Source organism: Pagrus pagrus (assembly GCF_965226575.1).
Source record: "Pagrus pagrus genome assembly, chromosome: 18".
Taxonomy (NCBI): domain Eukaryota; kingdom Metazoa; phylum Chordata; class Actinopteri; order Spariformes; family Sparidae; genus Pagrus; species Pagrus pagrus.
This window is the reverse complement of record NC_140202.1, coordinates 10410448-10423633: the sequence shown is the minus strand read 5'-3', so window position 1 is coordinate 10423633 and position 13186 is coordinate 10410448. Positions and strand designations below refer to the sequence as shown.

At 40.5% G+C, this 13186-nt stretch overlaps 1 protein-coding gene across 1 annotated transcript; it reads right to left on the bottom strand.

Moving 5' to 3' along the window:
• Nucleotides 1-555: 555 nt before the first annotated feature.
• On the bottom strand, nt 556-4844 carry pax1a (paired box 1a). Its single transcript, XM_084380516.1, has 5 exons — nt 4769-4844; nt 3484-4113; nt 2340-2473; nt 1610-1823; nt 556-1057 (listed from the first exon to the last, which is right to left on the bottom strand). Exons 1-5 carry the CDS (start codon nt 4800-4802, stop codon nt 948-950), a joined length of 1122 nt encoding a protein of 373 aa, XP_084236642.1. The 5' UTR covers nt 4803-4844; the 3' UTR covers nt 556-947.
• Between the last annotated feature and the right edge of the window lie 8342 nt (nt 4845-13186).

The following is a 13186-nucleotide window of genomic DNA, read 5'->3' as shown; positions in this document are numbered from 1 at the left end:
TGATGTGGGTTAGACGGTTACACGCGAAGTTGGCAGGTCGATCATTGCCAATAAAATGGGCCTACATACAATCGTACAATACGTGAGTTATCGAAGTTTTTGCATGGCGCTTAATCCTAATGTGAAATATATTGGGCCATTTCGTACAGTAATCTCTCTGTCACTTCCAGTTGGACGGACTACTGTGGTGAAATTGGTGGTATAAACCTTTAAGACATTACTAAAAGTCACTTTTTGGAGTCACAAAAAATTGTAGATTCAATTCCACGTAATCAGCAGTTTAAAGGTGAGAGAAATTATTAACCTGGAAACCTCAAGGGAACAGAAAACTCTAAGGCCTGAGCCCACGGCCTGAACAGAAAGAGTACACCGTTTAATGGACCTGTGATGAGATAATATCAACTACGACAACATGTGGCGTTTAACAAAGCCTTTATTTTTTGAATATTTACAAGAAATTATAAAAAATATATAATTAAAGCTTTGGCAAATATTTTACATTTAGACAATTTATCTCTTTGTTCACATCGTTGAGTCACTGTCATGGCCACAAATTCAGATCACATAATAACATGGCGGATTACAGAATAGCCCTTTGGTTTTATAACAAAACATTGATGACAAACTAGACTGACAAAACGTTTTTTTTTTTTTTTGTACTCCTGCAGCCTCCAGAAGAGAACACACATGAAATATTTCAATGGAGAAAACAAACCTATCAACCAATGAGGGGAAACACCGATACATCCATGCAAGCTTACATTCATATGGCCATGAAGGTCGATATAGCTACTGTACTCATAATGAATGTGAATGGGCCTGTGTTTGACTGTAAGCTGCGAACACTCGGGGGGAAACAAGCCGTTAGTGTTTCAGACTTACTGTTGGGAGTTGTTGAAATGAGCTCAGTTAAATGGATCTGGTAATTAAGGTGGTGTAAATCCCGGTTATGATGATGAGGTATGGAGACTGGGTCCGTGCACACTGTTCAAGTCTTCATGTTGCTGCTGCTGCTGCTGCTGCTGCTTGCTCAGGGGACTGGGTGGTTTTCTGTCTCCTGCAACGCGCAGCAGAAGTACAGTTGGCCTGTGCATGCAACTTCATTGTCAAATTATTATTTAAGATAAATGCATTTAACGTGAGTTATTCCACCTACACGTTAGAGCAGATACTCATTTACTCGTTTTTTTTTTTTTTAATGACAGAATTTTTTTTTTTATTGAACAATAGGCTTTTCCTCCATTTTATGTGTGTCCTCAGAGCTCATGGCTGACGCTGGCCAAGTCTGGCGGGTCAGTATTTTTCTTAATTGGCATATAATTAGACTTCTTTTGGGATTTGGTAAATGTTTGCACTCGTTGCGGTCATTGCTTATTGCGAAAATGTGTGTGCCTGAGCAGGAACGGTGAAGGGAGAGACTGTTCGGTCCCATGCAGTCAATAATAATAATAATAATAATAATAATAATAATAATAATCATTATTATTCACTATTTAAAATATTCTAATATAAAGCAACTGCAATCCAGAGAATATAATTTAAGGCATGGACTCGACACAGCTGTCACCAGTTCAGTTTTCACATTAAGCTGTGTCCCCCTTCGGTCTACCTTCTCGGGCCTGATGCTTGAAGGTCATCGGTGAGTGGATCTCTCCTGCGTGCATGCCCATCCCGCTGCCTGGGTGCGACAGGGTCGGGCTCTGCGGCTGCCAGTGGTGGTGGCCCGGGGCCACGTAGCCGCCCGCTGGCCCGCTGTACACCCCATACTGGTTGGTGGGAGAGTAGGCGCACGCCGAGACATAACCGGACAGTGTGGAGGAGGGCTGCAGGCAGACAGATGAGATATGGACTAAATAAGCAGAAAAACCCCAAACGCACAGCTCTCATAATTACATGTGACAGTAGCATGTGGCCCACAGCAGTGATGTCTGGATGGTTTAGAAGGAAGCTGAGGAACATGAGATTCACTGTAATTTAGTTTGCCATAATTAATACTAATTAGAGTACACACAGCTAGGTTTCCTCTGTCTGTCATCTCAAACACAAGCAAACGTTTAATCAACAGTAATAAAACTCCCGGGAGTCTCTTGGGTAAACTCTTATCAAACAGAGCTCTCTGGCCTCATGTGACTCTGTCTGAGGGTCTCTGATATGGAAACTTTTCACAACTCCGCCACAGGCCTTTGGAGAGAGAGAGCAATAATTTACTAAAGGCCTCAGCCCAGTTTGGCACTGAACATTTGGACATTTTCCCATAAAGAAAATAAAATGGTGTGATATAGTTACTTGGTGTAGAAACGTTACAGGCTGTACATATATTTATGCATATTTTTCTTTACCTGTGCGTATTTTATGTCGGCCTCAATGGCTGACTTGTCGATCCCGTTGACCGCGTGAGCCGCGGGGAAAGCTGCTCTGTTGACGCTGCTCCACTCCTCCATTTTTGGTGGGTATCCATCCGTCCCAGCGATGGCTGATTTAGAAACAGTAACTTCACATCAAATATGTATAAAAAGTAGCATTGATCAAAACAATTCAGTGCCAATTGGTGTCATAATGAATTATGGAAATTATAGAAATGCTTTACGCATAAGCCGGTGTGAGCTATAAAGCATATTTCATTTTCAAAACAGCAGGCCTATTTAAGATGGTCACGAACTTGGGATTAATTCAACGAATACATAATTTAATTTCAAAATAATTAAATAATAATTAAAAAGTAGTATTCTAGGCATTAATATATGAATTAATAAAAAATACATCCTGGTTTTGATTTGATCTTAAAGAAAAATACAAAACAAAAAACAAAGAAACGTTAAAGCTGAAATCAAGCAGCAGCAGCTCATCATAATTATTTTTCTCTCATTTTATAATTTATGTTAAAAAATTATTTAGTGTTATTACACCCAGTACAGCCCTACATTTTATCATGTTACGTGTGCGCATATGCGTGCGTAAAAGAAGCCATTTTCTTGTATAAGTAGGTCTAAAGAGTCGAGCTATTTCAATCAGAAAAAAATCATTTTAAAATTAATAATTATATGTAATTTTACACACATGTTATTCAAATAATATTGGCCCTAATGGCACAAAAGTGCACCGGGCCAGGCAACTGAACGTCGGATGAAGACAGTGACGAGAGGACCGGAGGAGCAAAGAAAAATGCCTGTAATGACTACTTGAAGGATTAGGGAGGATCTAGCAGGTGAGCAAAGTGTTTGCAAACGCATCATCCCATGAAAAGGCCCATTGAGAGTGGACTTACTGCTTTCTGGCTGAATGGTGAAACGGAGGCCTGTACAACTTCTAATGGACACATTGTCCTGCCCGCAGCCTGAACAGGTTGTGCGGTGTGACACGACAATCCATCATACAGAATAACACAATAATAACCAGCTGCACTGCTTTATTAAAACCTTATTAGAGAACAGTGGGAGCTAAAGGCTTACATGTATGGCACATAGGCCTAAGGGATTTCCTCACCTGAAGGATCCATGAAGGCTCGTATACCGAGGATGTTGCTGACGGTGTGCGCAGAAGGCCATGCCCTGGATAAGCTCATATGTCCAGCCGTCACCGGTACTCCAGGAGGGCTGCCCATTTTAGTGCCAGTGGGCGACATGGTGTTTGGGTAGGAATAAGGGTATATGTGGTTGTAGGAGAGCCCGGCCTGCGCGGAGGCTTGCTTACCGCCCTCGTACTGATTAGGCTGGGAGAGATTTCCAATCTTGTTGCGTAAAATCCTGCTGATCGAGCTTACCGACGGGACATTGTACTTGTCACAAACTCCATCTGCCAAAAGTCTGTCCCGGATCTCCCAGGCAAAGATGCCGGGGTCGCTTTGTTTGTATTCCCTGATATTTTTCACCACGTTAGGCGTCGTGACCCGCGGTTTGCTCCCACCGATGGCACCGGGTAAGATGGAGCCCGTCTCGTTGTACCTCGCCAAAATCTTGCTCACGCAGCCGTGGGAGACTCTCAGCTGTCGGCTTATATCACAGGGTCTGATCCCGAGCTGAGCCAGCTCCACTATTCTTAACCGTATGGCATTGGGCAGGGGTCGCCCGTTGACGAACACGCCGCCTAACTGGTTCACCTCTCCATAGGTTTGCTCTGCGGGAGAATAGAGATGCAAAGTCAAAGTATTTACACAGCACGAGGTGAGTAAATAAATACAGATAATATTGAATAGAATACGTCGTCTTATTGTTATTGTAATGCACTCCTTCTGCCACAACATATAAGTCCATAAAACAATTGTTTTTGTGTATTATAATGGGACAACTTCAGAAAGTTTCCTTTGCATCCTTGACACAAGCTGCTGTAAATCACACCATAAAGTGTACAACATGTGTCAGCCTACACACACTGGGATCCTCTAGTTAATAATTGCAACTAACTTTACAAAAGGGTGTACACTGATTGTCTGGGTTTTTCCTATCCCTGCGTTCACAACAAAAAACAACATTAAAAATGGCGAGCTTGAGCTTGATTTACCACTCCAGAGCTCTCCAAAGACACACGTTTCATCGGATAATTGCTGGTGTGGTTCCATTGAAGATCTAAAGCTTCTAACAGACAACAAGGCCTGTTGGAAAAATCCTCTGCAATAAACTTGACAAGCTGTCGCCAAAAGACGCTCTCCATTTGCGCATTATCTGAACTTGGAGGAAAAAAAATTGCTTATTTCTGTCTTTACGCAAGCGTGCTGAGCGCGGATCCATACGCTCCCTGTCACTGAAGCATGCACATGATAAGACAGCCTTACCCATTTGCCTATATGTGTCGTGATGCTGGGACATATAGGTGCCCCTTCAAATGGCTGAACGCGTCCGAGCGAAGGCAGACAAGGAAGGGGAACGGGAGGAATGAGCCCCAGAAGAGGAAAAAGGGACCTCTTAAAAAATCTCCTGCGAGTGTAGCGCGCCCCCTTCTTCTTCTTCTTTTTTTTGGAAGCGAGTGACTGCTGCAAGGTACAATGGCACCAAAGCGATCTTCATCCGATAAAAGCAAATTGGAGTGATCCCGGGAAGTCCGGAGTTTGCTGGAATTAATTTGACGCGTCCTCCACGTCAATCTTCGCTGTTATACGCCGAGCCTCTGCTTTGGTTTCATTGGTCGTCCCGCGCTGGAAACGGCTGTCAGCCAATGCAAACCCCATCCGGTTGGAGCCGTGCAGCCTCCTTGAGTATTTTGCATAGGGGAAGTGGCAGAAAGGGAAGCGTTTCATCCAACGTGCAGCCTTATGGTAAGGACTTATGCATCATAGGAGATATAGACTGGGGTGACAGTGGAGGGGGGATCTTCCCGGAGTGGTTTCAGCTTCAAAATAAAGTTCAAACACTTTTCTGACAGCTGATAAAAATATTGGTGACATCATTTTAGTTTGTCTCTTAAGGAGTAGTATCAGAGAGGGGTGGTGTGATTAATATTAAATTCATAATCAGTAATTTTGCTGGTTGTGACGCTTACAAATTATGGGTTTTTTTTACTAACTTTCACTTTACTGGATTCATGAAATGTGAGGGAGCTTGTGGTCAGCGTTGTGTTGGTAATCCACTAAAATGGTTGTGAGCAGTTTAGTAAATAAAAAGGTAAAATTATTCCTGTGAAATAACATCAGTGCACCTTAAAATGATCTACCTGTGGATGATGGATATGTTGTTCAATATTTCTATATTTTTACATTTGTGGCTATTTAATTAAAAAAAACTACTATATTTTTGTTATAATCTGTATTTTCTGCATATTAGTTCATGCACTGGCCATAACCGAGCCGTGCTGGACATTATCCCTCATAATCGAGTCATTCGACCATCAGAGAGAGAGACTTGCACACCAGCAGCCTGAGTCTTGTTACAGCATCAAACATGGGAAGGGACTCATGTAATCGATACCTCTGTAGATCGCAGCGCTCCCAGACTATGGGGATATCGACTGGATGCCAGAGACGTGCATTATCACAGCATGTTTTCGGAGTTTCCTGTGCAAGTTTAGAAGGTATCGTTTATACGCTCGCAAAACTATACTTGTAAAACTTAACAGTCGACCCAATGGTAACAAGGTGCAGTGTCCTTATACCCCACCACCCCCACCTCCACCTCCACCCTTCTCCTCTGTGTGTCTTCTTGGCCACTTCACCTTCCAGATCTGTGAGCAGGACACATGGAAAGCATCAGGTTGGGTCAGTGGAGCGGAGTTTTGGATGCTCGAGAACATCGACTGAAAGTTTGACACCAATGATGGACTCTCTCTCTCTTTTATTTATTTATTTATTTTTTTAAAAGTTTTCGTGGACGTTCAGTTTGTTTGGATATCAAGTGACCTCATTTACCTACCGTATTTGCCTACACGTTGCAGGTTGGAGGGGAACCGTGGAGGGAAACTCGATCTGTTGAGTATAAGTTAGGCCATTGTTTCTTCTTTAACCGGCATTTGTAACCTGTCTCTGTCACTGTCTCTCGCTCCGTCTTCTGTCCACTGCTTGGTTGGCAGGACTCCCCTCATCTGGACAGCGCAGGAATTGCATGGTTTCTATCAGCACACTGCTTTTCCTTTTGGTCTCGTGCACCATTTTTCGGGCTGGGTGAACTTTTCTCTGAACGTCGTTGCAGAATTGCGTTGGTTAATTTTCTTTGCATTTAATAAAGATATCAAAACGAGAGGGCGCGTTAATTTTACACCTCAGTCTACATGTTGTGTCTAACGAGTCTGCATCATTAACACACATTTTAATCAGGCTGCTCACTGTGGATTACTCCTGTGTTACACATCCATCACTGTTAAATACGAACATGTTCTCCAACGTTATTTTTTGGCTCACTATGAAATAATAAAATATAATATGACAACATTATCTTTGCCGTGTTGATTCATGCATTGTATCACTGTAGGCTTTGATCGTTCTCTTATGTAATGCCACTGAATTTAAAGATGCATCTGTTGTGGACCTTAAATAGTGTTTGTGCCGTTGTATTAACGCAATCTGTGCGTCATACCAGTGGAAATTAATTCGCATTACTTCGTTGTTGTTTTTCTTCTTTTTTCCCCCCGGCCACTCTGCTTTACACGGATGATTAAAACACACAAAACACACAACAGTCCTATCTGAACTCTACAGATTTTTATTTCCACAGTTCAGGTGGTATCAGAGGATACATTTTGCGCGGCAGCAGATTTATTTTCTACAGTGTAAAGTCAGACTACGTAGGTCAGATAAACATATAGAGATCCATACAAAATAATATAGTCTAACCACGACGTGGTCGGTGGTCTGGTTTTATTACAGGAATCTTTGGCCAAATGACTTGTTTTCTAAAATGTGTTTCATTCATTCGTATGGTCGTTGAAAGGTAATTAAATTTATTAAAGAATGAAAACATATCAAATGTGTATTAATGAATAAACAACACGTGCTATGAAAGCAGCTCACGCGTTATTGCAGTTGTATTTTTTTTTTTTTAGCACATTTCTCAGGTGTGCGGCTCTGCAGGGTTTGGGTTTGTCAAGTGTGACCAAACAAAAACAATGTTGAACGGCTCCCCTCATTTTTTACTGAATTCAAAGTGTATTCATAAATATTGTAATGTAAACACGAACGTCAAATGCACAGTCCTTAATATTTCTCATGAGAATGAATGGTGGATGAGGCATACTCAGGCTACTTTACCTTCCCCACTGACTGATGTCATCAAGGGTGTTCAAATTAAACACAAACTTAACCTCGACTTTTTAAATTTTTTTTTAAACGACATCTGGTGACTCTTATTAGGCTAACTAAAGTAATCACGCTTCTAAACAGCATCTTATGGAAGCAAAAGGAAGACATTTTGTGCGAATTAAAAACAAAAATAAAAATCCCGTTACAGCCTGAGAAAGATTAATATGTGTAGCTGTGGTTGATCTGTCTGTCTGATGATCACAGACTGGAGATCAAGTTTCCACACACTGATGAAATTACTGCTGAGAGATTCATGGAGCATGATTACTTTTTAAAAAAAGAGCAGGTTTTCTTTTTTCTTTCTTTATTTTCATACTTTAATGAGACTGTGATCTCAAAGGGATGAGGATTGACGCATATTTAGGGACTATATGTTCCTCCAAACGCAATGTGTCAGGCGTAACTCAAGCACTGGGCGGTAAACTGTCATTTGTATTCAAAATATTAATTTAATATTTAAAAATGCTTAGTAGGCTAAATCGGCTGCTGTTCAGACACTTCTCATTGTGGTCCCGAAAATATATAATTAATCTGGTTTTTGTTCCGTTTGGGCCAGTTTGTAACATCCTATAGTTCCCAAATGAATCTATAGATTATTTCATCTCTCAAAATATATCGCTTCGATCATAACATCATGAATAGTGCACAAACAGACGCCGGTCTTCAAAGTGTGAATTTTCCTCCCAAATCGCTTTCAGATCAGACACAAGTGAACTCATCCGATCCGCACCTGACACCCGCAAGGTGCACCGAACCCCGTCGGTAAATATTGATGTTGGTTTTAAGTGTCATCAAAGGATTCACTGCCTCGAGTGTGCGTTGTCTTTAAAGTCTTAAAGTCCCATCTCTCATTGTCTCAGATGGGACCTTTAATGTGAGTGTGTGCCGATGAGTCTGGAGATCATTTGTAATTGATTATTTTAGTGATCGTTCCGGTGCAATTACACTGATGCTGCTTTATACACGCTGCTTTGTAAATGTTAAAGGAGCTGAACTCAATAAAGGGTACCTGCGTGCATTCGTGTGTGTGTGTGTGTGTGTGTGTGTGTCATGATGACATTTTGCAAAATGACTGGTAGCTGCAATGCATGAAGTTTCAATTAGTCCTAATGGTGTGCAGCATTTTGGACATCAGCTTCTCATCTGTCATCAGGTAAACAACCAAACCATGTTCAGATAACCGTCTCTTTCCCATTTCAACACGAGCAGAATCTGTGTATATTCTTTGTCATGGCTTCAATTTTCTTTCCACAACTGCATGAGCCGTAGTGTTTTATTGAAGAGCCTTTCTTGTGCCTACGGTTTTGATTTAGTGTTTGTGAGTTTAGTGATCTCAGTGCTCAGTATGGAAATTATTAGACGGGGTCCAGATTGTGTGCATTTAGCAGCACACCAGGAGCAGCATGGGGCTGTAACTTAAAAACAAAGTGTGTCAGAGAAAATTGACTTTTATTTCCATAAAGACCCAAGCAGTGCAGGCAAAAACAAAGTATTTGCATCATCTATGTGATGTTTGTTCTGGGGCAAGCAAAAGTAACAAATGAACATTTTGCTGCAGCTATTCTGCCTCTCACCTATCTGAAAAGATCATTTTTGTCACGTTAAAACCAATACTGAACATACACTTTCACACTTAGTCTGGAAGGTAATAAGCCCTTGTTGCTCATTATTAGGAAAGAGGGAGAATCAATGTTTATCCTGTTGAAAGCCAACCAAGCCCAACCTGTAAAGAAACGCACCGATTCCTTGGTCAAGTATCCCCCTCCCCTCCTCTACAAAAAAAGGTTTGTCCACTCCTATCTGATCCAGAGGTGGTGATGTGTAGTTTCTTTGTGCTCCTGCTGGTGAGGTTCTGCTAAAAGGAGGCTTGGAAGGCAGCGAGCTCACTTCTTTTATAGCCACAAGACCCACTCTGAGCTGCAGAACACGCCTAATGAGGGCGTGCAGCGGTGCCATGTGAGACATGCCAGCTTTTACCAGGCTGGGTAATTGCTTGTGACCTTCACTAAACACGTCTCATGTGTCTTCATGTTCTGAGCTTACTTCTAATTGTTCCATTAAGGGAGATGCCTGAGGATTATTCACGTGCTTGAGCTGTTTTTGGAGAGAAGCATGAAGCAGAAGCAGAAGTATGCCCCACTAAATCTGTGGGGAGCCGAGGGGTACATGTCAGTGTTTGTTTTCTGTAAACACCTTTGATTCTGCTTCACATTTCAAAGATAATATAATTTGAATGCTCCCAAAATGTTTCAATTAGTAGTACTTAGTCTACGCCACCTAACAAAAGCTGCTCCAACAGAAAGGGGTGGTTCGGGTTTTTCTGTCCTTGGGAATCCATGACAACTTTGTTGTGTGTTGCATGGGGACAAATCTGGTTTTCATTTAAAGTGGAAACATAATAGGAAAACACAATGGACTTTTTTTCTCTCTCTGAGGCTGTGATTCAAAAAACTGTCATCGCAAAATGTGAACAGACTTGAGCGTTAGCGTTCACAGGCCGACCTCTGACCTGGAATAATGACTTGTGGTTATATTCAACACAAATACTTTTTTGTTTGGTTGCCTTTTGTTGAAAAACACACTCAAAATTTCACTTCTTTTTAATGTCAACTTCCACAGAGCGCCAGTAGCAGCCAAACAATCATGCATCAGTCAACGTTGTCAGGCATGCTTCCACATTCTCATCAGCAATTACAAAAAAACAAGGAAAAAAACAACTAATCTTTACAAATATTACATGAATGCCTCATTCAAAATGACTGACACAATTGAAACACAACAAATTGGTTTTAAAACATGATAAGATGACATTTCCGAGGGTGGGAAGCAGTCATGTCACTTCAGATGTCTCCTGCACGTCTTCTGTGGCCGGCCTTACAAATGAGGTGACGAGAGTTAGATTTCATAGCAAGATAACCATCTTAGAAAATATGATGGTATCACAGCTGCTACGCAAGTATTATAAGTCTTACAATCAGTTACAATGACCCATAACTGAATTAAAACAGGGTTTCTGATTTTACAAACACTTTTCAAGTATAATTTAAATAAATATTATATCCTGACAGACAGGAAAGTTGATATAAACCTGAAATATTACTTTTTAAATAACACAAATACAGCAGAATTCAAGCAAATGTATAGTGTACGGTATGATAATCGATAATTTCTATACCACGGTAGACCTTGAAAATGGTATACTGCTCCCCTGAGGTGATAATGAGCTCCGGAAATTTCCTTCATATTATTTTATTATTTGTGCCAGATTTAGTTTTTGCATTCATTCCACGCGCAGAGTGTATATTTAGTTAAGTGTTAGAAAGTAAGTATTAAAGGTGCCCTGTGAAGTTTTCAGTAATGTTTGTATTCAGTTTTCTTCACCAAAGCACATTGTGAGTATCTTTGAGGTTTAACAATTACTACAATTCGTTTGTTAAATATTTGCAAATAAGATTTTTTCGCAATGTTATTAATTCTATAATGTTTACATCTTTGTATACAAGCTAACAGTCTTTCTCTTCATGCCTTTACTGGCACCACACTAATTTTGTTTGCATGGTCCCACCAATAACTGTTGATCTGCCAAAAATTGGTGGCAGCAATGTGCATTATGTTGCACATACAGTATATTGTGCATATAAGCAAAACAGGGACCAATCTTAAAAACATTGCTTCATAGCACCATGATGGTTAGAAACTCCACAGGGCATACAATAAGATATCCACTCCTGCAGTACAGTAGCTTGTTTCTGCAGTAATCTCTCTATGACTGAGAAAAGAGGCTTATCATGATGCACTTAATTAAGATTTAAGTAGGACTTCTTACAGGGAGCAATACCCATAACTCCAGGAAGATGGTGATCTGTTCTGGAAATGGAAAAGATAACTAACTCCTAAGTATTAGTGATAAGGACACACATGTGTTAAGCATCTGCTATCAGAGTGGAGTCAGCATAATAAAGATTTGAGGTGTGACCTCTTTATCAGACCAGGCTTTAATTCACAAGCACAATCTCGATTTAGATTGACTGATGAAGAGGTGATACACACTGACTTGAAAAATGACGGTATTTTAGTTGTTATAGATAAATCTCCAAAGGAAGAATGTCATGCGAAATGTGGCTGTTTATTCTGTCAGACTTATAGATGAAAGACCCCTTTAACTCAGCCAAGCCTATCCCAAAATCAAATTGCATAACCCTGTATCACTCTACATTTTAAACCACTCATTACTGCTTAATCATAATTTAATCTCACCTGATTTCTGCATCACTCAAAGATGCGGGCCATCTAAATACGACAGATTTTTTTCATCAAGATCCATCTGTTATTCTCTGAGAAATAAACAAAAACTGAAAAGAATAAACAATAAATAAAAATTCACTTGCACCATGCAATGTTAAAGAAAGTAAGAATAAAATCCTGGAACCATTTCTTTTTCCGGATCAACACCATAAGTTTGTGGGGTCTATTCTGGGCCGAAACCCATCCTCCATCTAAGGTTAATGGAAGTTCGTTCAATAGTTTTTGTGTAATCCTGCTGACAAACCAACCAACCAACAAACAGACACGGAGGAAAAAATAACTTCCTTGACTTGGCGGAGGTAAAAATTAAATTTCCTGCAGAAGGAATAATATCTTTTTAATCTTGTAGTTATTCTAATGAAATTGCAGCACAATGACATTGCTATGTGTGTTTTAAAATCCTATATTTATATCAACAAATGTTCAATCACTTTTAAGTGATGTCCAGAAAATACACTAAGCTTGTTTAGGCCTGTGTTTCATCTTTACTGGACAGATGGTACTATCTAACTATTTATGAATTTACTGATTTCATGCCATTTCCTTTTTCTTTGTTCAGTTTCAGTTCTTTCGTGAAGAATGATAACCTTGTCCCGTCTCCTGGTCCACATTTCCATTGTCAACAGTTGTTTTTTATACTCAGATAGACAGAACATTTTATGCTGAGATTGCCCTGAGACTCAGAGGTGCAAGGAGGACCATCTTCTTCTCCAGTGCTGCATGATAATAGCAGTGTAAAACAATGACGAAGAGCTCCCCCTATGGTCATGAGCAGAATTGTCCTGTGTGTAGAAGAAGTGATATATAAACTGGCAGTCTGGAAGCAGGACTTTTTTCCTTTGCATGCATCATATAAACTCATGAGAGTTTTTTTTATTTAGGCATAGATACTGTGCTGTTGTGGTCTGAAATAATCAGTTTCTCTTGATAGGGTTGGTTAAAACATTCCAGAGCCTTAAAACGGACAGCAACACCTACTGGTAGGACTGAGTCACATAAACTTAATAAAAACACTCACGTTGCCTGTCCAGTCTGCTCAGCCAAAAAGCTTTTCTGGGCATTATTACATGCACATTTTTATTCTCCCATGCTCAGTTGTTGTTTGGCGGAGGAACTTCGCTCAGGCTGGGTCTGTTGTCAATTAAGAGGAGGAACCTTAAT